The sequence below is a fragment of the Botryllus schlosseri genome, chromosome 12 (genome assembly GCF_051294905.1).
Source record: "Botryllus schlosseri isolate E-star chromosome 12, Bs_hap1, whole genome shotgun sequence".
Taxonomy (NCBI): domain Eukaryota; kingdom Metazoa; phylum Chordata; class Ascidiacea; order Stolidobranchia; family Styelidae; genus Botryllus; species Botryllus schlosseri.
The window spans coordinates 2121674-2143558 of NC_137247.1; the positions used below are offsets into that span (position 1 = coordinate 2121674).

The window sequence follows — 21885 nt, forward strand, 5'->3', positions numbered from 1 at the left end:
TTCACCTAGTCTAAGCCTTCGGATGTCAATTTCTATTCGGCGGGGTCTTACGTATGAAGAGGAATAGGTAATAACATATAATATAATGAAATATAATTCAAAATGCACCCAATCTGCCCAACAATTGGACAGCTACAGCTTTTCGAAATCAGATTGAAATTAGTATCATAGCATACACACTACACAGTTCTTTTCCAAATTAGAAAGAAGTACAACAAAAAATCAAGCTCAGTTCACATCAAATTAGATTAGAATTAGAATTTTAGCGATACAGCTTTCTTCCTAATTAGACCAAAAATAGAATTATATATACACACTCTTTTCCAAATTATATTAGAATTGCTGACTTCGCCAAAACTTGGAAATTGAAGCGAGTTCATTTAATGTTAAAAAAAGTTACTTCTCATAATCACGAGAATAGCAAATGTCTGTAAACCAATTTTGGCTCGTTTCGTACTATATAGTTCTCCGGTGGCATTTTATGAAAACCAGGAATTTGATAAAAATTATAATTAAAGCGGAGAAGCATTACACATATTAAATTAAAATTAGATTTCCGACGTTTCGCTCCAATCAATCTAATCGGAATACTGGGATTATCTAGTTGTAAAACTAGATCTTATCGGCGCCTTATGCGGTGATGCGTATTCCGGCGAGAAGTTATGTACCAGGCATCTTGTTATTTGTAGGGCTGGGCAAAATCGAGTACCTGAGTGATTCGATTCTGAATCACCGAAAATGCTTCGAGTCGAGTCGAGTAATCGAGCATCACTCATTATGACGTCATAACATAATGTTATATGTCAAAGTTCAACTATGTACCTTTTATGCGACCACTAAGAATATAATTCCTGTTCTCCATCGCACTGCAGACACTTTGGTACTTTTTCGACCATACCGATTTCATTGCACTTGGTGACAATATAGTGGGATGATCATGACATCGGAATCCAGTAACGTTCGCAGGTTGCACTATATGTTTCGTATGCTACGATAAGGCCAATCAAGGTTTCCAGGCTTCAACAGTGAAAATTAGTATCTAAACTATAATTCTCGTTGAAAAATTAACTTTCAGTGGCGAAGAGCGTACAATTTCAGTACTCGAAAAAATCGTCTTTTACTACTCGACTCGAATCATTAAAATTAATACTCGATTCAGATTCGAGTACTCGAATCATTGTGCCCAGTCCTAGTTATTTGTATAGCTTTTGCAATTAACGACGCAAAAACGACCGCATTCACCAGTTAATGAAAAGCGTATATACATATATATAAGGCACAATATATGCACGCCTTTATAAATCTTATTTATGTATAGGCCTACTATATAACATTTGAGTTTAAATAATCATGATCAATGTGGCATACCAGATATTGATATTAGACGGCCAAGATGAGTTTTACTCGTGTGCTCGTGATTGTGTGCGCTTTGGTTCGAATTATCGAGGCAGCAGTGGAATTGGAATCTGATGACACAGTAATCGATTACAACATGGACGATCGAATCATCGCTTCGAAATACCAAAGTAAGTCCCCGATTTCCACTGATAATGAACCATGCATTTTGCTATTCTCATTAGAGATTGCTGTTCGATTGAAGGGTATAGGCCTATTCGTAAAGATACGCTGTAAATGCATGGGTGGCGAATAGATGGAAATACAACAGTGTTTCTCCAACTGTTTGCAGTTCGTGGCCAACAATCAGATATGATAACACAAATTGAAATCAAATTAATAAGAAACTACATATTGTACACACGCGCAATTTACTATTAATCCAGAAGTGTTGAGCATGTACATTATATATTATCATAGCAAGTCTGGGCTTGATTGGCTTGACTTTCCAGCTCGGAAAATATACAGAATTGCTAACACTGAGGTACATCTATTTTCGACCAAAGATCCCATGTAATGTCGTCAGTATTCCAAAAGTTTCCTTTATTTATATTTATGTCTACAAATTGTTAGCGTGTCAATTAAAAGATTTTTTGCGTTCAATATAAACAACCTGCAACATTTAGAAATGATTGAAATTTATTATCTGAAATAACTTCATATTGAAATGAACCCGAATATTTTCGGCTGACACTCGTCAGGGGTAATCGAGTGTCAGCCGAAAATATTCGGGTTCATTTCAATATGAATATACTATTTAATTGTATATTGAAGTTCTGTACCTCCAGGAAGCTCTTGAAATAACTTCGCGACCCACTATGTGGGGAGCACTCAGTCTGCAACATGGATTGCCAACCTGCGGCAGTATAGAAAGAAAATCTCATCCGCTTAAGCGGTGTCTTAAAAAGCCAAGAAGTGAACCGTGTTACAAGTCAGCAGCTACGGAATTAAAAATAAGGAATATCGGCTGGGTGTACCATGAATACCACAAACAACAAAGAAAATCTTGCGGCCGCCTTCACATAATTAAATTAGCGTGTGTTGGCGGCTGTCAACATGCAAATTGAATTTACGAATTGGCTCCCAACACTGGTGTGAAGTCCTCTTGTAGCCAATTAAACATGGATATTTGGTGTCCATGTGGTCCATTACGACTGTCCGCTGGCAAGTGACCGTACGCTATATGCGTAATCGAAATGCGGCCGCGAGTAGCAACAAGGCTGAACACCCCTGGTTTACAAGATTTCCGCCATAGCGTAAGGTGCGAATCAGTCCATCGGCACTCTGTGTTATCACTTATCAAACAGTGCCTTCAAAAATAATGCCCTTATGTTGGTATCGTTTGACTCAGACTTCTATAGGATTAGTATAGTGCCAATCATTAATTCCTCGTATGGCCTGCTTTGCATTCATATCCTGTTTTCTGCAAAGCACTCATTCTTGTTTAACTGCGTGTTAGTGATCGTGTAGTGCTCGCCTGTTGTGTAGTGATTCTGCTGTAAACGGTTACAGACCTTGGATTCCTAAAATGGAAATTAATCATATGTCTTTACAAAGACTCAGATTTGTACTGCAGCATAATAAAGGGTTCTCTTGCAAGTTTAGCTAACCAAATATCTTGGGTTTTAGGTGTCTGATTACTGAACTTGAGGAAATCATCCTGTTTTGTCGCACAGAATTCTTCGTCACATATGCTCAATAGTCAATAAAATGCGGTTTATTCCAACACGAATGAAATTAGTCTCTCGAAGACGTGTTCCAAGACACTTAGATACTAGAAATTGATTGCAACAGGAAGTAATAATCGTATGCCAAGATCTTGCGCGGTAATACATGAGATATCAATTTAATGGGTGAGCGGAGAGCGCCTGCCTGCATTGTCTCTGCTGGGAAAGGGAAACCTAGGTTTAATTATCACCAACTTACGATGTTGAATCCAATAATGACATGGAAAGGGTGTAACGATAAGAGTTAGTTACAGTACTTATTCAGAAGGACGATGTATGGTAAAACTACATTAACTTCATGTCAATATTTAATATCTTATGTTTTGTACTCATTTCCCACATTCGCCATCAGCTTGACCAGAATGTTGCAAACAGATGACAACAGGACTGATCAAATGCGTTGACCATTTCGTCACGGTTTGTCTGTTATTTTTTTCATCCATGTAGAATTCAACCCATTTATAATATGACTTCCGGGTATCTCGTAACCAGAGTCGATTTTAACGCGAGAAAAGACGACTACTTGGTCCTGCTGTTTTGTCCATACTTTGGGCTCAACCTCTCCTAAATCATTTCATTCTGAACTGTCGCTTAGTGACTGTTGTAAAATAATATTGCTGATCCATTACATTGCAGTTTCCTATCCCTTGACTGGCTTTCGGTGCTTCCCAGACGGACACCTCAGCCCGTGCGATTGGTGAGTGCAAATATATTTTCTAATAACGCGATTTACGTCTACATGGTTTCTCGCAGTTTTTCTTTAATAAAAATAGAATCTAAAAATATGAACTTTAGAATGAAATATCTAATAGAATAGAAAAATATACGGAAAGAAACTGCTGTTTTACCAATCATAACACTCAAATCATTAACGTAACAAAGCGAATGAGCGTTCGTCATATCGGGACTGGCTGGGTAGCGCGCCTGTGTTGCATGGACGATCATCGATTTCCGATCTTCGCGTTTCTCGTTCACTGCACACTGCTGATCGTCGGGACATCTTGAAATAAGTTTCGTGCGTAAATTTCACTGTTCAAAAACAGGACGTAGCCTGCACGACTACACGGTACACACGTTGTCTGTTGTTAGTTCTGACATGGCTACACAACACGAAAACAGCCGCCTACGACTAACCAATCAAAAGTTTTGAAGTAGCCCAATGAAACCGGTGTCGTTTTCTCCATGACAACTGCTTGGACGTACATGCGCCGGAGAACATATTACAGCAAGTTTGAACCATGCAAATATACATAATTATCACAGGGAATTTGCACCATACAAATATACACAACACGCGGACTCGTCAAACCACGTAGACCACGTACCATGAATCGGGTTGCAGTTTGACTGGCGCCGTATCGTCTGCTGCTGGACACTGTGGATAGTCGCGCTTTGCTCGCTTAGCGGCCGTGTTTTCATTCCACGTTTCTTCTGTTACCAAGTATCCGGGAAAGGTCCGCTTCACGCTAGCCGGAGATTTGCGATCTGCTGGCACTGTTATCTTTTTCTCGCTTTCGGATACTTGTCGAGAGTTGCACTGTCTTGTAGGAGACTGTTCGTGGACAGTACACTGTGAGGCCGCGTCTCGTTTTGCCGAGTGTTCAGGCTGGATACGTCCATTTTGATGCAGAGAAGATGGACAATATTTCAACAGCTGTTGCTGTGAGTGATGTTGCAGCTGCGTGACCGATGTATTTGCAGCGTCACGTCTGGTGTCTGCGGCCTGATATTCGCCCAACGACTCGGCAAAAGTAATCAATTCCCCGCTAATACAGGCTTGATTAGCGAACCCGTTTTCCGCGTCAAACGAAGGGATTCGATGGTAACAGTCCTCGGTGAATTCCTCGTTGTCCGATAGGAATTCATCCAGTTTGTATTCATCTATTGCCTCTTCGTGCAGCACTGTAGTAAATTGGGGAAAATGTTCTGTGTCTGGAACGTACGAACAGCCCTGCACGTCCGACGGGTCGCGATAGTACCGGCTGGCTAATATCCTATTTTGAAAAGCCAAATACCGGTGCCAATTCTCCAGACTTTGGGCGTCCATCACGTCTGATTCGTCGTCTTCTGTGCCCCAATTGTAGTTGCTCATTTTCGCAATAACGTAATTATAATCTCGCTTAATCCTGTGGCGAGAAATTAAATCAAGCGACTGTTGAATCATATCTGTTTTTAAGCTGCATTTAAACGCCATTCGTGCGGCTTAGAACATTCCTACTCTGTGGTTGGTATCCCTCAGTCGCAGGTGATCAATAATCTCGAACGATCACACGATCCTTATGCTGCGACAATGAAACGTCTGTCTCTGGGCTGACCACGCTGAATAGTAAGATCATGTGTATTTCGCTGATTACAGATACTGGGTACGGTGGAAATCAGCTACAAGGAACATTCTGGTAACAAATTTGAATTTCAAAAGCATTCTGATGGGGAAAGGGAGTCAAATACAGCAATGCCTATGGAGGTCTATCCCAGCGATACATATTTCACTAAGTTCAAATTGGCTATGAACGCAAAATTAGGTACCATACGCTGTCGGAAATCTGGAGAATACTTCAAAATTTTCACCAATGTACTAACAGTACACACTCTATACACTTGGACAACTAGATAATTGTAGACTAATTAGAGCGAAATGTCGGGAATCTATTTTTTAAAATGTTATTATTTTCTTTAATTATGCTACAGTGAACTGTATAGTGCGAAACGAGCTAAGCTTGACGCGTAGGCATTTGCCATGAGACTGAAGTCACGAGCCTAGGCTTGGCGCCCATACATTTGCCATTCTCTTGCCTGTGAGAATAAATCCTGATTACCGCGAACTGGACTTGTTTTTTGTTGTTTTTCTTTCGAATTCTAGTTGTAATTCCACTTCCCAGGTTGCTGCCCATTCAACAATGCTAATTCTGATCTAATTTGAAGAAAACAATTGCGTAGTCGTTACGCTCCGCACTCAACCCTCTTCCAAAACAAGTGACGAATTAGCTCGCTTCGACTCTCAAGCCCAGCTGCTTAACATATATCGAAATTCAAGCTTGCCATAATTGCCTTTATCACGCGGTTATTTCATCCCCAAGTCCCGACTATACCTCCTCTAGCACTTGCGTGTATTATCGGATCTCGCGAAGCCGGCAATCTGTCCCATTGTCATCGCGTAATGGCTTTCATTTCAGGGCGCAAGGTGCCTCGTGATATGCAAATTGTATACGCAGACAATATATAATACATATGCATGAGAATGGGGTGCTGTGGAGGAAAGCGTTTCATCTCTGTAATCTCGCTCCACGCACGCGGGGCGCGAAAGCTGTCTGGGGATTTTCGGACATCTGTCGCTATCTCTCGGTCTTAATTGCTCACAGTATGGCGCTCTGTTCTAGTCGAAATACACTGTACGCAGTAATTACAGACAATTAATTCCTAATCACCGCACTGTGCTTCCAGACGCAAGTTTATTAGCGTGTGGATATTGCAACGGCGCTGCGCAAGTGAATGGGACTTATGTCGCCGGGCGTTGCGCCCCATGAGATCACAGCGATACCACAAATCATCGCTGTGGAATTACAGTAGCTTATGGTCATATCACAAAGCTGCATTCAAAACAAATAATGATGTTTTCAAACACTTCGTTTAAAATATGTTTTAAACAGCGTTTCAAAACATTTACATTTGAAAAGAACAATTATTTTCAAGTTTGATTATTATACCGTTTTTTTTTTAATTTGATAATTATGCCCTACACGTGTGAAATACTTTTCGAAACATGCACCATTGGCCCGCGGACGATTCACACCCAATATAGTCGACGTATACGATGTGGAGTGACCGGGAGCCTGGAAATCGTTGTCGGTTCAACAGTTATATCACGTAGGTATAGATCATTGGTACTGAACGGATGTTCTTATGATGATGACCGCCGACCGTAAAAGTGCTGCATAACGATGTAGACCTAGTTAAAGACATTCTTGGTCCGTTTAGGACAGAGTTCGTTAGCCTTTTTTACCCAAGTTTTAAATTGTCAATGCCATTCCACTGGGACGTCACTATTGAAGAGCTATGACATCACGGCTCATAAAAGCAAAACAAAACGACGGCAACAATAACAACATTTTTAAAAAGGGACACGTCGTGAACGTGTTTGCTTTAAATTGATTTTTGTAACCTAAATATTACACATTTTGGGAAAATTAACTTGATGTGAAGTTTTTCTTATCTTTTGGGCATGTCATGGCCATGAGTAACCTTGAAACAACAAAGAAAAACAAGAGATGGACGAAAAGCATGGATTTTATACAAATTTTAAAAATAATCTGAAAATTGAAAAGGGGAGACACGCTGCCTTGATTCCACAGCCGACTATTCAAGTCATCGAGTCGCTCAGTATACTATACAAAGGCATGTATAGTTAGTTTCCACCGCAAAACTCCTCAGTAACTCGTCTCTCTAAGGATAAGCAGTGACTGAAATCCATGGATGGTCGAAAGGGTTGTTCAAAAGTTACTTTTTACCGGATTCCGGGATTCACTGATTAAACTGCTAGGTTGCCTAAAACGCTGCACAGTGAGTTCGGTTCAATTACAACTAGTCGAATGAGGGTGTGAGCTGATGTGACATTCATTTCAATCGTTCAGGACCGGGCTGCTCAGTCATGTCTGCACTTACAGCAAACAGATTTTTCGTAACATTGATATTAGCGATGGACATATATGGATCAGTCCGAACTGGGTGTTACCTAATCCGGAAACGTTCGTGAATCGCGCAATAACACACTTGGCCCGCTACGGAAATGGTGACTATTCGTTTGCGATGGTGAACGACCTCATTAAATCATCGGACTGCTTTTTGTTATAGGGGGAAATTTTGGCTCAATTACACGCCTGAGTTTCCCATGAGACGAGGAAGGCAGCGAGCCGCTGTACTAGTCGGAATTGAGGAGGCAAATTTGGTGTGCAACGTTTGTTTAGGCAACCTTAGAAATTAATCATCGAGTCCCCGAAATCCGGAAAAAAGTTATTTTGTACAACCCTAATGGTCAGCAACAAAGTGTACTTCTATATTTCTACTCGTGTAAATTATGCCTATTTGAGTTACGTTTTCAAATGGGGATGTTTTGGATCACGCCTTCACTCCTATTAACGACAGGGGTAACTACATTTACCTTGTGCGCTCTTGAATTTGTAAAGTAATAAAGGTTTGGGATAGGCCTCGATCACTTTCACCAGTGGAATTATCGCGATAACTGGGTGAATGGGTCTCTGAATATATTTCAGGACATTACTCCTATTTTTAGCGTCATTAATTGCGAAAACCTAATTTCTATTGTGGCCACCTCGGATTAACTGCTATACAACTATGCGATCAATAGACCGTATCTACTTTCTTAGTACTTGAATACTTCAGAGACCTTAATCTATGCTTGAAATAGTTTCAACTAATCTTGGAAATTGCTACTCCCGCTTGTATGGTTGAGAAGAAATTTACGGTGTTAAGTGGAATTGCATACATTTGAGTAAGGCTTACGAATTTGACCAGTTGACCACCTATGTGTGTATATAAATACCTTTTAAGGCGCCATGTTAGACTCAATGGACTTCTACGGTGCAAGTTGTGTTTCGAAGCTGAATCTTAGCATTATCTCAATCAAGAATAGTCAGATTATATTTTTACCTGATCAAGACATATACACAATGTACAATGCGATGTAATGCAGTGCTCTTCAACCGGGGTTGTCGTACGCCCTAGGGTGTACCAGAATTTGCAAAGGGTGTACCACTCGGATGGGGTGTACAGGGGTGTACCAGATCCGAATTACAATGAGCCGATGGCTAGCTATCACAAAGGCAGGTTTAAGGGCCAGTAAAGGTTGACGCAGAGGTTAATGAACAATATGGTACGATGTTATCTCAAGTGTATTGCTGTACACCGCTTGATTGTGATGTCATAGGCAAATATTTCTCATATTCATTTAGCCGTCGGCAATAGACCAATGGTTCCGTTTGGTGTTGGAAAGTATGCAGTTAACTAACATGTGTTCAGCTAGTCATTTGTCTTTTAGTGATTTTTGAGGGAACCGCCGCGATAGCTCAGACTTCTTGAATCGGTACTTCCTACCCGACGTTAATACATACCGCAATGCACATAAATGAAGTGACGTAGCCAGCCAGGGTCGAAACAGCTTCCATGTTGAAATCGAAACACTTGTTTTAAAATGCCGATTTTATGTCCAATATTTCGCCATACATTTGCAATTTAGTATTTTGTTATTAGTGATGCAAATTAGCGAAAAATAGACTGTGTATAGCGGCATGCGATCTGAGGTTACTGACATCTCTTGCAGCCCAAGTGCTACTATCGACTGTGTGTGGTGTGGGGCAAGCCAGATACGTAATAGGCTGGTGCGCCTGCTACCATCGCTGATCTGAATTAACGCTTCTGCAGCAGTAACTTTACCTACTCTCTACCCAATACTGTTACATTTAGGTTGATTATCGTTCGTAATGTCATGCTGTTTTTGGGCTGACACTAAATAAATTCCAATTTGCGTGGCGGGTGGCTTAACTGGCTGCGAATAGACTCCTGTGGCCAAATACTATTTTATTCAAATCCAAATTTTTTGACGGCAATAACTCCGCTTCTACTGGTTGGAATTGAACCAAATTTGAAAAACATCGTTTTTATAGACAAACTAATACTTTCATGGGTGAACAGAAAAAATTCAAATTTTTCGGTATTTATTTTATATAATAAATAGAAACTTTCTTCTCCCGTAGTAATGCGGCTACCGGTTGGAATTGAACCAAATTTGGTGTGGAGGCTTAAGTTAGGTAACCTACCAATTTTATCAAGTAGCCAGTACGATTTGAGAAAAAAAGTCATTTTTGAAGACCCCTAATAAACAGGGGTGCACGAGTTTTGAGCAAACGCTAAAAGGGTGTACCACGTCGAAAAAGGTTGAAGAGCACTGATGTAATGAACAGATAGGAGGATGTCTATAACGACCAGCAGTTGCGGTGTCTAAAACTATAGCATCCGCTCGAACTAGCGGCCGATGTTGCAGTCCTTTTTTCGATGCTAATCTCTGTTCCACGGTTCTTTCTTGCTCTTTCCATTCCTTGTGAGTGCGTTCTTTCATTGGGTCTTTTTTGGTGCTTTTTTGTCGCCGACGCGACGCGGGGAAGAGGAGCCCAGATGAACCTCCGACGCGGAGGCGCTTATCGTCACCACTATGCTAACTACCTTCTCATAGCCTAATTCAGCCCGTTAACAATCATCTCATTCCCAAAGAAGAATGGTTGCTTACTGAACTGTAAACAAAATGAATTTCCAATCGGATATCGCAGGATCTCTTTCACAACGTCTGACTTATTTTGCAGTGACGCAATGCACATTCATCCGTGCTGCAAGGACTACGAATCAGGAGAATGCTATCTGCCAGCCTATTACGGTTAGAAATAAATCTTTGTGGAGCATTATGGAAAATATTCGGCAACTCATAATATCAATCGATTCTAGGTTTTTGTAAGGCCGCGCACAATGATTCGATTACCATACTCGAATCTGCATTGAGTATGAATTGTATGATTCGAGTCGAGCAGTGATATATGATTTTTCGAGTACTGAAATTATACGCTCCATGCCAGTAAGAGGTAATTTATCTACGAGAACTAAAGTTTCGATACCATATTCCACTGTGTAAGCCTTGAAACCTTTATTGGCCTCATCAAGGTGTACGAAACACGTAGTACAACGGCACGCATGTTAGTCGAAACCACATGAATGTGTGAAACCGTCATCAACCTACAGCATTGTCACAAAGTGCAATGAAAGCATGGTCGGAAAATACCAAGTTATCATTGATGTGATGTAGAACTGGCTTTATATTTTTTATGATAGCATGAAATGTACATATTTGAACTTACCTCAGCTTTCACGCGGTTACGATGTAACAAGGATTGTCACCCCCATTACTCGAATTTGCCTAGCACTAGTCATTAGACGCATAAACGCCTTCGCCAAAATATGGCTAGAGCGTAGAACACTCTGTAAATGTACGCACTATACTTTGACGGGAGAATTTGATGATAACTTCACATTCCTGATACAGAATGGTCGGACTGGGTGCACTGCGAGTTGGACAATCCACACTGCGACGATACGCAAGAGTGTAGAATCAAGTTCGACGAAATCTCGCCCCGTTCCTGGGAGCTTGCTGAACGCAAAAAGAGAGACGTGGAGATGGATGACCATTTTACACGCAAGAACAAGTAAACTTACATGTTGCATGCTACGCAAAGTAGGGGCACATTCGCATGAAAACGATGGCGCTATATCAGCACGCCCAACTCAAAAATGTATTAGTATCAGCAGTGTCGTGCGGTCAGGGGAGGCAAGCGAGACAATGCCTCGCATTTCGTTAGGATGAGCAAAAGAAGATTGTGACGCCTTCAATGAATATAACACAAATAATGATATGCATGTTCGATCGATTTTCATGAATGACATTTTAGAGAGGGGCGCTTGAGGAAAAAAGGTTAGCAACCATTGATATGGACCATGGGCTGGCAACTGTTACGATCGGCGGGCCGGATATGGGAAAATGAAGTACTTGGCGGGCTGGATTACAGAATCTATACAATAATCGCGTATTTATTCCCCCATACTCAGAATATATCGTATTTGAAGTAAATTTTAAGTTTAAAGCTTAGAGACTAAAACTAGTATTTATTGAATTTATTACCAATAGCTGTAGCAGTCAATCAGACATCTGTGGTCGATCAAAGTTGTCAAGCTCTTCGAACTCTGACTGCATGTCATGTGCAGAAGCCCTTAGTAAAGACTGCACGTGAACATCAGATTGTAATGCAGCCTTATCATGATAATGTTCGTGGTCGAAAATGTATGTAGACCCGAACAGAACAAATAGTTTCATGACCAACTTTCTCAGGTTGGCAAGCTTGGATTAATTTTGTGACGCATTAAATTTGTCGATATTTTCGAATACGAATTTCACTTTCAGGGTAGAAGCTCTCTGCGGGCCGCTCAAAATCCCGCTGTTGTTTCCCCTCCCTGATATAGACCGTAAGACAGTGTTGGGATGACTCGAGTCAACCTTTTCGTATGACTTGACTTGACTCGAGTCACTTTGCAAAAATGACTTCACTTGACTTGACTCGGCGGTTCAGAAATGTGGATTGACTCGTGACTCGGAGCAAAATTTACGAGTCAATTTCAAGTCACCAATAAATAAATTGTGTCGACTAGATCACTGTATAATGTGTATGTTCGGATAATTCGTGATACGCCAGTGGCGCGAGAGCAACCATTCATTCACTTATTGTACGTTCCACTTCCACAGGCCTTCCATTGTTACATCACAAATGAAGTGGCCGCAAACGAAATGATCAGAGTATACGTTGCTGTGGTAGTAGTAGATTAATCGAATAGCTATGTTTCTTAGATGGAGCAGTGCTAACCTTTACCAACCGTCTTGTATGACTTGAATAGAATGAATATAGTTTATGCGTTTACATTCTCACGGATGTGTAGATGGGTAGTGTATTGTACCATAACATATCAATTTGTTTAACCCTTTCGAGGCTTCGTATTCGGCCTTCTATTTTGTCTGATAATAACAGACTGTAGCATGCAACTATTCAGTTACTCACGTATTTTATTAGTGCGAAACAACGCCTTTTTGCATGTATATTTACCCTTATATTCGTTGTTTGGTTCAAGATAAAGGGTAATTATTCTGTTTGTCACACAGCTGGCAAAATGTTATGACTTTGAATCATCACTCATCCTTCGAAAATTCAATTTGACTTGAATTGTGACTTGACTCGAGTCACCTTCAAAAATCGATTGACTTGACTTGACTCGAGTCCAAATCTGCAATGACTCGAGATGACTCGTGAATCGAAGGTATATAGTGACCTGATCCCAACACTGCCGTAAGATGGATCAAGTAATTAGGAGCAAGTTAATATTCACAAAGATCGGCTAAGAGTGGATGCACAGAGGCTGATCGAAAATTAATCTCCGACGGCCTTAATCGGGTATTATGTTCGTGGTGTGTTCGGACTATGTTGCCACTCGGGCCGCATTGAAGATCTTAATCCAGTGGATCCCAACGTCGGCGATATCGTCCACTGTGGGTTATTTGAGATACAAGGGGGCGTTAGGGGGTTAAATTGTTAAAACTTACAGTGACATTTTTACTGTGCAGTACAGTGTTATTTAGGCTTACCATATTTTGGAAATCTAAAAAGAGGACACTTTTTCATAAATTTCCAACTTTCAAAATCGGAGTAGAATTCTCAAAAACCGGTTAATTTTTCCCACTTTGTGACTGGTTGACTAAAAAAAAAAAAAAAAAGGTCATCTCTTCCGCTCAGAACTCAAAATAACGTTTTTTACTCCACATTGCCAGGTGGATGACTAAAAAAAAAAAAAAAGTCATCTTTTCGCTCAGAGCTAAAATCACCGTTTTTCACCCGTCGGAGCTTCACGTCTGTGCTAATATGTGGCATATCACTCGCAATTTGCTCTAAATCTGCTCTAAATCCTAAAAAAGAGGACAAAATCTCAAAAAAGAGGACAAAAGGGCGTCCTCCGAGGACACTTTCAAAAAAGTCAAAAAAGAGGACAAATCCTCTTAAAAGAGGACGTATGGTAAGCCTAGTGTTATTTAATTAACAAGGTCGCAAAATGCTCGTGAGACGGCTTATCCTGCGACGCGAGATGAAAGGTCAACTCAACGGAAAGTAGACGCGAGCACCTACCACCTCGGAAAATGGATTTTTTTTAGTAAATTCACCAGTGATCAGAGTTAGTTAATAAACCTACCGATTATATGGCCTCTTTTACGAATCCGTAAATATTGGGGGGGGGGCGAAAATTTGCGTCGAGATTGCTAAGGGCGCGATGAGTCGAAAAAGGTTTGGACCCACTGTACTATTGACCATTAGAGGGCTGCACTATACCAAATTGGGATTACAAACCAAAACGCAATATTGACAATTGATTGGCGGTGATAATATCCTGTTATAAAAACAATCACAGCATGGTGGCAAATGCGGAAACAATCACAGCATGTTGGCAAGTACGGTCGATGTTGATAAGTCCTGGCTCCGATATGACCGGAGTACCTGCAGTGTATTACCGAAATATTGCCTGCATTAAACGATAACTCTGGTGTGTGAGCGACGAAAATTTATTCCCTTCGCACCTCATACTTTGAGATCCACTGACATATCCGATGCCGTTGTCAGCTTCGGATAAATGGTTGGTGGGATTCCCATTTTGTGACGATAAATATGACAAAACCAAAATGTTTGGAACGCAAACTGGTAATACTGTTCTATATTGACATATTCGGGACGCTGCGAAGGAAAGGTTGCCGACCCCTGTAGGTCTATACTTTAGGCGTGCGTCACAATGGTACGAGTGTTGTGCGAAATTGTTTAAAAGTAGCTTACCCCTGGTTTCGGACAAGTTATATGCGAAAGCTACTGAGACTTTAAGACAAACCTCGCTAACATCCGACAGTGCAACTACGGAACACTTGGCAGTATAATATAGGCTTCTACAAATAGCATTTCGGATTTTGCAGTCGCAATTCTTTCAAACCACACCGAACAATCACAATTAAGCAAGTGAGTTAGGGTTACCATACGTCCACTTTTAAGGGGATTCGCCCTCTTTTTGGACTTTTTTGAACGCGTCCTCGGAGGACGCCCTTTTGTCCTCTTTTTTGAAATTTTTTCCTCTTTTTCTTTGAGAATTTTGGTGATATTGACGGACAAAATCGACTGAGATGCCGTAAAACAGCACTGAAGTAACGCTGAGGCGGGTAATTCGGGAGCTGAGCCGGAGATGACCTTTTTTCTTGAGTCAACCGACCACGAAGTGTGAAAAATTTACCATTATTTCAGGATTTTCCTCCGGTTTTGCAAGTCTGAAAATTCTGAAAAAGAGTCCTCTTTTCAGATTGCCTTTTTAATAATATATTCATTGCAGAATTTATTAAAACCCGAAGCTTTTCGAGCTGACACTCTTCAAGGGCAATCGACAGCAAATGGAGAATTTCAAAAACATGCATCTAGCTACATTGCATACAACCAATTATGACTCATACTAAAAACAAACAACATGGAATACAGGCAAACCGCGAGCGCAGCTAGTGGCCAATTTTTAGATTGACTAAAAATTCCTTCTGCTGACACAGATTTCTAAAATATGGTAACCCTTAAGTAAGTGGTCTTTGGTTTTACGCGACTGAGCTCGCTCGCTCCGCACAAGCTTCGATAGAAACGCGTGTAAATATATAGTATCAAAAAGACAGCATTACATGAAGTTTGCAATATTGTATTTGGGTTGCCATACATCAGTGGTAATTGTATTTACTGTTAATTTCGATTTTTGGAGGTCACTGGTCCGCAACGTTTGTTTTGGCGTTTAACCGGCCCGCGAGATCAAAAAGTTTGAGAACCACAAGCATATACTATTGAAATTCCGTTCTGAGTTCACGCAATTATATATTGAAATTTTGTGTTTACGTTTACGAGAGTCTTTTTAACTGCATGTTGTTATATGTTTCAGTTGCCAAGTGCAGCGAGTTCAGTGCCGCGACCGTCTTCACGGGGAGTGGGGCACGTGGAGCGCTACTGGGGAATGTTCAAGCGAATGCCTGAGAGGAGTTCTCGTGCGAGAAAGGGAGTGCATAGATCAGGCAACGAACGAGACGTTGCCGGACTCGCTGTGCCCAGGCGATGAACATGACAATGAAGACGTGAGTATTGAGTATCGGCAGTCTACAAAACTTCTGTAACGCAAGCATGATCAAACAACTGTCCATGGGCCATTTTCTGCGGCACGTGAAGATCATTATCATCATACAAGCAGTGAATAGAGTCACGCCTATCATATCTAAAGGCTTTTCGCGCCAAGTACCGCAATATTTTAATATATCACCAAAATAGCTTCAGCACACGCGCATAAAAACAGTATAGGCGTATTGGTTTTATAGTAAAGTCGACCACAGCGCATGAAATGAAATATACTGGGATTCGGTTCAAGTAGGCCTACCATGGTTCTGGTTTCAGGTTTTATGTACCTCCAAGTTTTCTCTGTTGATCAAACGTGTTCAACTACTAATACTAGGGCTACTAATATGCGTGGATCGGTAGGATAGATTTTAATCCTAAAATTATCTAACGAATGACTAGTTTTCCATCAGAACCGGCAACGACAGCTTTCTGGATTACAATCGTGATTACACCCTACACAGCGAAGATCATGTGCAGCTACTTGATGTCGATGACTTGATTACAGAGCATACCGTGCAATGAGGACCTATGCGCTGCCACCTCGACATGGGAAGAGGAGGGTAGATGTTACATCAACGATGATGGTGATTGTGTGATCGACGCCACGCGTTATTGCGTTGCTCCGAGCGACGCCACCTTATCCGAGGAATGTTCATCAGGCACACTGGAATGCCCATTCGATTGCTGTAAGTAACTAACTCAAGACTCTTAGATGTGAATGCTAGTCAACACTCAAGATAACCGGACCACAATCTGACATATCGACCTCTCCTACCGACACAGGCAGCATTCATTTTCATCGCTTCCTTTTATGTAATCCTTTGTTAAATCCAGTGTGCAGTGCAGTGTGCGCAGTGTAGATGCCTCGTATTTACATGCTGTAGGGCGGGTAGGCCAAGGCTGGTGTGTGATTGAAATACAACTCCAAGTCATTTTGGCACCCTCCCATCTTCAAATTGCATCGCATCTTGCGGTGCATTGATTTGATAAAAATTGTACTAAAATGATGATAACGACGCGGGAGGTTCACGTTGTAGCACTGAAAATCGCGCGCTCGTCCAGCACAATGCGCATAATGGTGCAGTACAGGACGATTCCACGATCAGAAACATGTTTATTTGGTAAAGCAGTGTGCGCACAATAAAAATAAAATGCAACTAAGACGAAGAATAGCGCAGAAACAAGATGTGACTAGGTGAGCAGAAGATCATCTAGTCCAGTGGTTCCCAACCTTTTTTGGCTGATGGAACATTTTCACCAGCGGCCTTGTGCTGAATTCGGCTTGACCTTTTCCTACTTAGCAGCAATTTGATCGAGAGGCTGTCACGGATCCAACGCAATCGTCTCGCGAGCTTCACTTTATCAGGGGGTGTAATATCTAAGGGAGACATTTCAACATACACCCATATACCTTAAAATCCGCCAAAACAACCATACAATTGTCAAGAACTAGATCCATACTTAGCAGTTCCACCATAAAAAACTAAAAACCTTGTGAACCCAGTGTATCTTCCGATAACCGTTATGCCGGAGTATCCCCTAAAAATGTCAAAATTCCCCCAAGGGGAAAATTCCCCCTGGTTGGGAACCCCTGATCAACCGTAGCCCGATCAGATCATTGTTGCGTCACGAATCTATAAAAAGTTTCTTGGAGGTACAGAACTTCAATATACAATTGAATAGTATATTCATATTGAAATGAACCCGAATATTTTCGCCTGACACTCGTCTATAAACGTGCCGCAAAAAAGCGTGGTACGGAAACAAAAACAATATCATTACGGTAATAGAGGAAAAAGGATGAAAAAATCAAAGCATACAGTTGGTATCATAATCATACAATAATAATAATAGTGCAATACGCAAACGCAGTATACAGTATAGACTTTTCAAATGGAGCTAGTCGTGGTAATGACGTAATAGATTATGATACTGCACAAGGGTGCCTAGTGTTTTGGCTTGTCTTTCAGCCTTGATAGAAGAAAGCCTATATCTATACGGCGAGTGGTCGGATTGCAACTCCACGTGCTCGCCCGGAATGCAGTCAAGAGTCGGGGAATGCGTTTATGCCATCGACAACGTTACTTCGACTGAATGCGACCCGCTTATGGAGGTGCAGGTAAGGGAACTGCAGGAGCACAATTAGTCATCACTAGGGCAAGTTTTTGTTGCACTAAAATCGTGAGAAAGTTGCTCCTAATTTTAACAAAAGTTGCAGTAAAAAGTTGTGATGTTGTAAAGTTGCATTTACAGTTTTTGTTAAATAATTGGGGGATATACTCGAAAGGATCCTTTATATAACCTAGCCACTGCAGAGCTTTCAAATTGTTACTTGGCCATTTCACGCCAACGATTACATTTTCCCGGTACACAGCAAGAAAATTGCGCACTACGAGAATAATTTCCCCAAAAAAGCCAAACAGCATAGCGATAACCCCCTCCTCCTAAAACAAGACAAATATGAAACCCCAAACCCCCTAGGTCTGCAAACTTGACCCAAAGCATTGCAGAAAAACTCACTCTCGTCGACTTGATAACAAAATCAATTACTGGATAAAGGTGAACCAGTGAAAATGTAATTTTTGCCGGTCTCGCCTAGGCGTTCGTGAAATGGGGAACTATCTCAAATTTAAACGAAGAAATGAAAAAAGATCTATTTACACATTTTTCGGGCAATGTCGTGCTTGACGGGGGTAGTCAACCTTCTTGCTTGCAAGTCATTGTGGCATAGATAACAGTGAGATGCAGCTAACCCATCATATAGCTCTTTGTTATTCAAATCAAAGAGAAAAAACATAATAGAAATAGCTTATAGCATGTTTTAAATCACCCCTTTCCATTTTAACGCAATATTTGATAAAAGTTGCAGTAAAAATTTGCATAAAAAATAGAGAACAGTTGCAATAATTTGCACTATAAAATCCCTTTAAACGGCCTAAAACATCATAGTACACAGAGTCTGAGATCTAGGAAGCTGTCGGAAGCTGTAAAATAAGTTTCAAAAGTTTCAAAAACTTGCCCTAGTCACTGGCCCTAGTCATCACTATCCATTATAACGAGTGGTTTTTAACCTTGCCTCCAGCGCCCCCTCAAGGGGCGCTGGCGATTTTGAAGGGGCGGAAACGCTCAAGGGGTGATATGGGAGGCGCTGGCGAAAAATGGCTTCGCAGTAGATTATGTGGTGGTAGGACATATCTTTAATGAGTATTCAGAGCAAATTAACACCGAAAACTTCGTTATATATAGCCTAAAAAAGACATATAGGTTTAATTGTCCATGGGCGCCTAAATGACTGGCACCGAATGTTCCTGTCTTGGCAATCTGAACCTCAGAAGACGAATTCCCTCTGACGGGGAAAAATTATATGCCAGTGCAGAAATACCAATTTGAAGTCTTGTGCGTCTTTTAGTTTAGTATGATTGGGCGACAGGGATATATAGAACTTGACATCCCTGTTGGGCGGTTCTATATTTTTTGATATCGCAGACAGGAGGTCACGAAATAACATCATGCAACGAAGTCATACCAACGGGCCCGCCCGCCCGAATATGTTTAATTATTAGTTACGGGCCCTACAGTTTCCAAGACACCTGACAATGTTCCCTCTACGTTTTGACGAGTCTGCGCACACTCAACAACTCACTGTGCAAACCCTTGGACAACAGTGCGTAACGACTAAAAAAAGGTCATAACTTCGGATTTGTTGTGCGCGACGTAGATTTTCTGTGCGCAGCGACCGTGTCAGCACGACGCACGTGCGCAGCTTGGAGGGAACATTTCACCTCACTCAGCTCTACCGGTAAATCTGGTAAAGTGAGCAGAGAGGACAAAAAATTGATAGCAATATATATGCAATTCCCGATCTTATTGACCGATTTTATCACGAATTATCGAAAATTTTCGCGCTTCGCACTGACTCTCTAAACAGTACAGCTGATTTCGTGGCAAAAGCGAACAACGTGATGGGAGCGGTCGGTTTATCACCCTATGTGAGCCCAAGACCCTAGTTTTTTCGGGGGGCCTGACGAAGTGCCGTTTCGTTCCTGCCAACGGGTATACGTTCGAAGATGTATAATTATTATTGAGGGGTCCTACCTTTTCAATCACACATCACTCAGCTCTACCGGTAAATCTGTTTACGTGAGCAGAGAGAGGATAAAAATTGATATCAATATACATACAATTCCTGATCCTATTGATCAATTCAATCATTAATTATTTAAATTTTTCGCGCTTCGCGCGTCCAGGTGAGAATAGCTGGCTCAGTAAATGGACACCCAATGTAGATGACTAGTATCAGCAAATAGCGGATAGCCGAAGGGGGGCCTGGGGGCGAAATCCCCGGAAGTTTGGTTAATCACCCGATGGGGACCCAAGACATTGTTTTTTTTTTGGGGGGGGGGCTGACGAAGTGCTGTTACGGCCGTGGTAACGAATTAATTGTACCTATGGGCACGCCCGAATATGTTTAATTATTAATTACGTGTCCTTTATTATCCAATACAACAGCTCACTCAGCGCTACTGGTAAATCTGATTACGTGCACTACAAAAAAAAATTAGACAAATTGGTCTCAAAATTAGACAAATTTGGTCTCAAATTTAAGAAATGAGGATGATTTGGTCTCATTTTACCACCCACTCACCATAAATGCTATTTTCGACTCAGACAACCATATATATATTGATCTGAATAGTACATGTGAGTAGTAAGTGGCATGTACCTTGATAACTATATCTAGTGAATACCTTGTAAACTTAGTACAGGATCATCTCAACACTGCAATTTCTGGTCTCTCTCGTCCTTCCCCTCCTCCGCTCAGACCCCTAACACTGAAAAGGATGCCCCCGAGGCACTGCTTGATAATTCCGGGATTATCCTTGATCGGTGGATCATCCCAGAATTATCATCAAAAATGCGCAATTAAACGGGTACGCTCGAAAAATATATCTGTCCTGTCGCAAGTACATTTAATCCGATGCGAAACTGACATTTTATTCGCTGTGGCCACTCTACATGTATAATTTGTATACATTTCAACTTTCCACGCCGTTCTCATTGATAATCGAACACTCGACACGACTCGAAGCCCAATACACATTGTCGTCTACTTATGACCCGTCGTTTCTAAAAGCTTATCGCTCTTTCAATTTAGAGTCCCAATTTCCAGCGCGGCGCTCGACGCTCAGGCTATCGCTCTCCCCCGTGGCGAGCAAGGGCCGATCATCAATGGGCTTTTGCCGCGTTGTAGTACTGGTTGGCGACGTGGCAGAACCGGGCTGCGGTCATCGCCTGACAGGTCTGAACTGCCCCTCAGACGAGCGCGGGTCAGATGGGGCTGCGGGTCTTGCTAGCTCCGCGAAACGCGGCTTTAGGAAGTAGAGGTGTTAATTTTGCACATCTCGATCGAGCCGCCCCGCCGTCGAAAACCGGTCGTTTACGCAGCCGTCTCGCGCGGATCCGGAGCTTGCGCGCCGGTCAGCGCGCGAACACGTTCCGCCCCGCGAACCGATTCGGACCGGTCGGCCACTTCCGGGGTCGGCGCCACGGCCCGGGTCACGACGAACACTAGCACAGAAAGCCGTGCCCCGACCGGCGTCGGCCGTCGCCGAGAGCTTCATCGTTTCGTTCGCGTCTGCTCGTTCGGCAGTCGTTGGTTATATACGTATGGGCTGAGAGGATAAAAAGTTTATAGCGACTTATATAATTACCACCTATTCATTCATGCATTATAGAAAATTTTGGTACCTAGGGAGAACAGGCCACACAAACTTTGCTGACCATCGAATTCACGCTGCGGGGTTCTTGGGGGCGAAGCCCTCAGAAGTTTGGTTTATCATGCTATGGGTGCGCAAGGCAATCGTTTTTAGGGGGGTTGACGAAGTGCTGTTACGGCCCTCCCTCTTACTCATTGTCTTTATTACATTCCTTACAATAAT

At 41.8% G+C, this 21885-nt stretch overlaps 2 protein-coding genes across 2 annotated transcripts in view; one reads left to right on the forward strand and one right to left on the reverse strand.

Moving 5' to 3' along the window:
* Positions 1 to 21885, forward strand: part of LOC145452899 (uncharacterized) — a 268123-nt gene that overhangs the window by 211510 nt on the left and 34728 nt on the right. Inside the window, exons 2-8 of the mRNA XM_080331028.1 lie at positions 1372 to 1526; positions 3759 to 3819; positions 10493 to 10563; positions 11224 to 11383; positions 15720 to 15909; positions 16452 to 16632; positions 17917 to 18065. Of these exons, the coding sequence (XP_080187154.1) occupies positions 1394 to 1526; positions 3759 to 3819; positions 10493 to 10563; positions 11224 to 11383; positions 15720 to 15909; positions 16452 to 16632; positions 17917 to 18065 (945 nt within the window). The 5' untranslated portion in view covers positions 1372 to 1393. The remainder of the gene's footprint in view (positions 1 to 1371; positions 1527 to 3758; positions 3820 to 10492; positions 10564 to 11223; positions 11384 to 15719; positions 15910 to 16451; positions 16633 to 17916; positions 18066 to 21885) is intronic.
* On the reverse strand, positions 3847 to 5649 carry LOC145452909 (uncharacterized). Its single transcript, XM_080331044.1, has 2 exons — positions 4448 to 5649; positions 3847 to 4122 (listed from the first exon to the last, which is right to left on the reverse strand). Coding segments are annotated over exons 1-2 (870 nt in total). The 5' UTR covers positions 5317 to 5649; the 3' UTR covers positions 3847 to 4121.

Bases quoted from the DNA above. Each gene is read 5' to 3' on its own strand.
- LOC145452909 (XM_080331044.1), bottom strand. From the start codon at position 5,316: ATGGCGTTTAAATGCAGCTTAAAAACAGATATGATTCAACAGTCGCTT.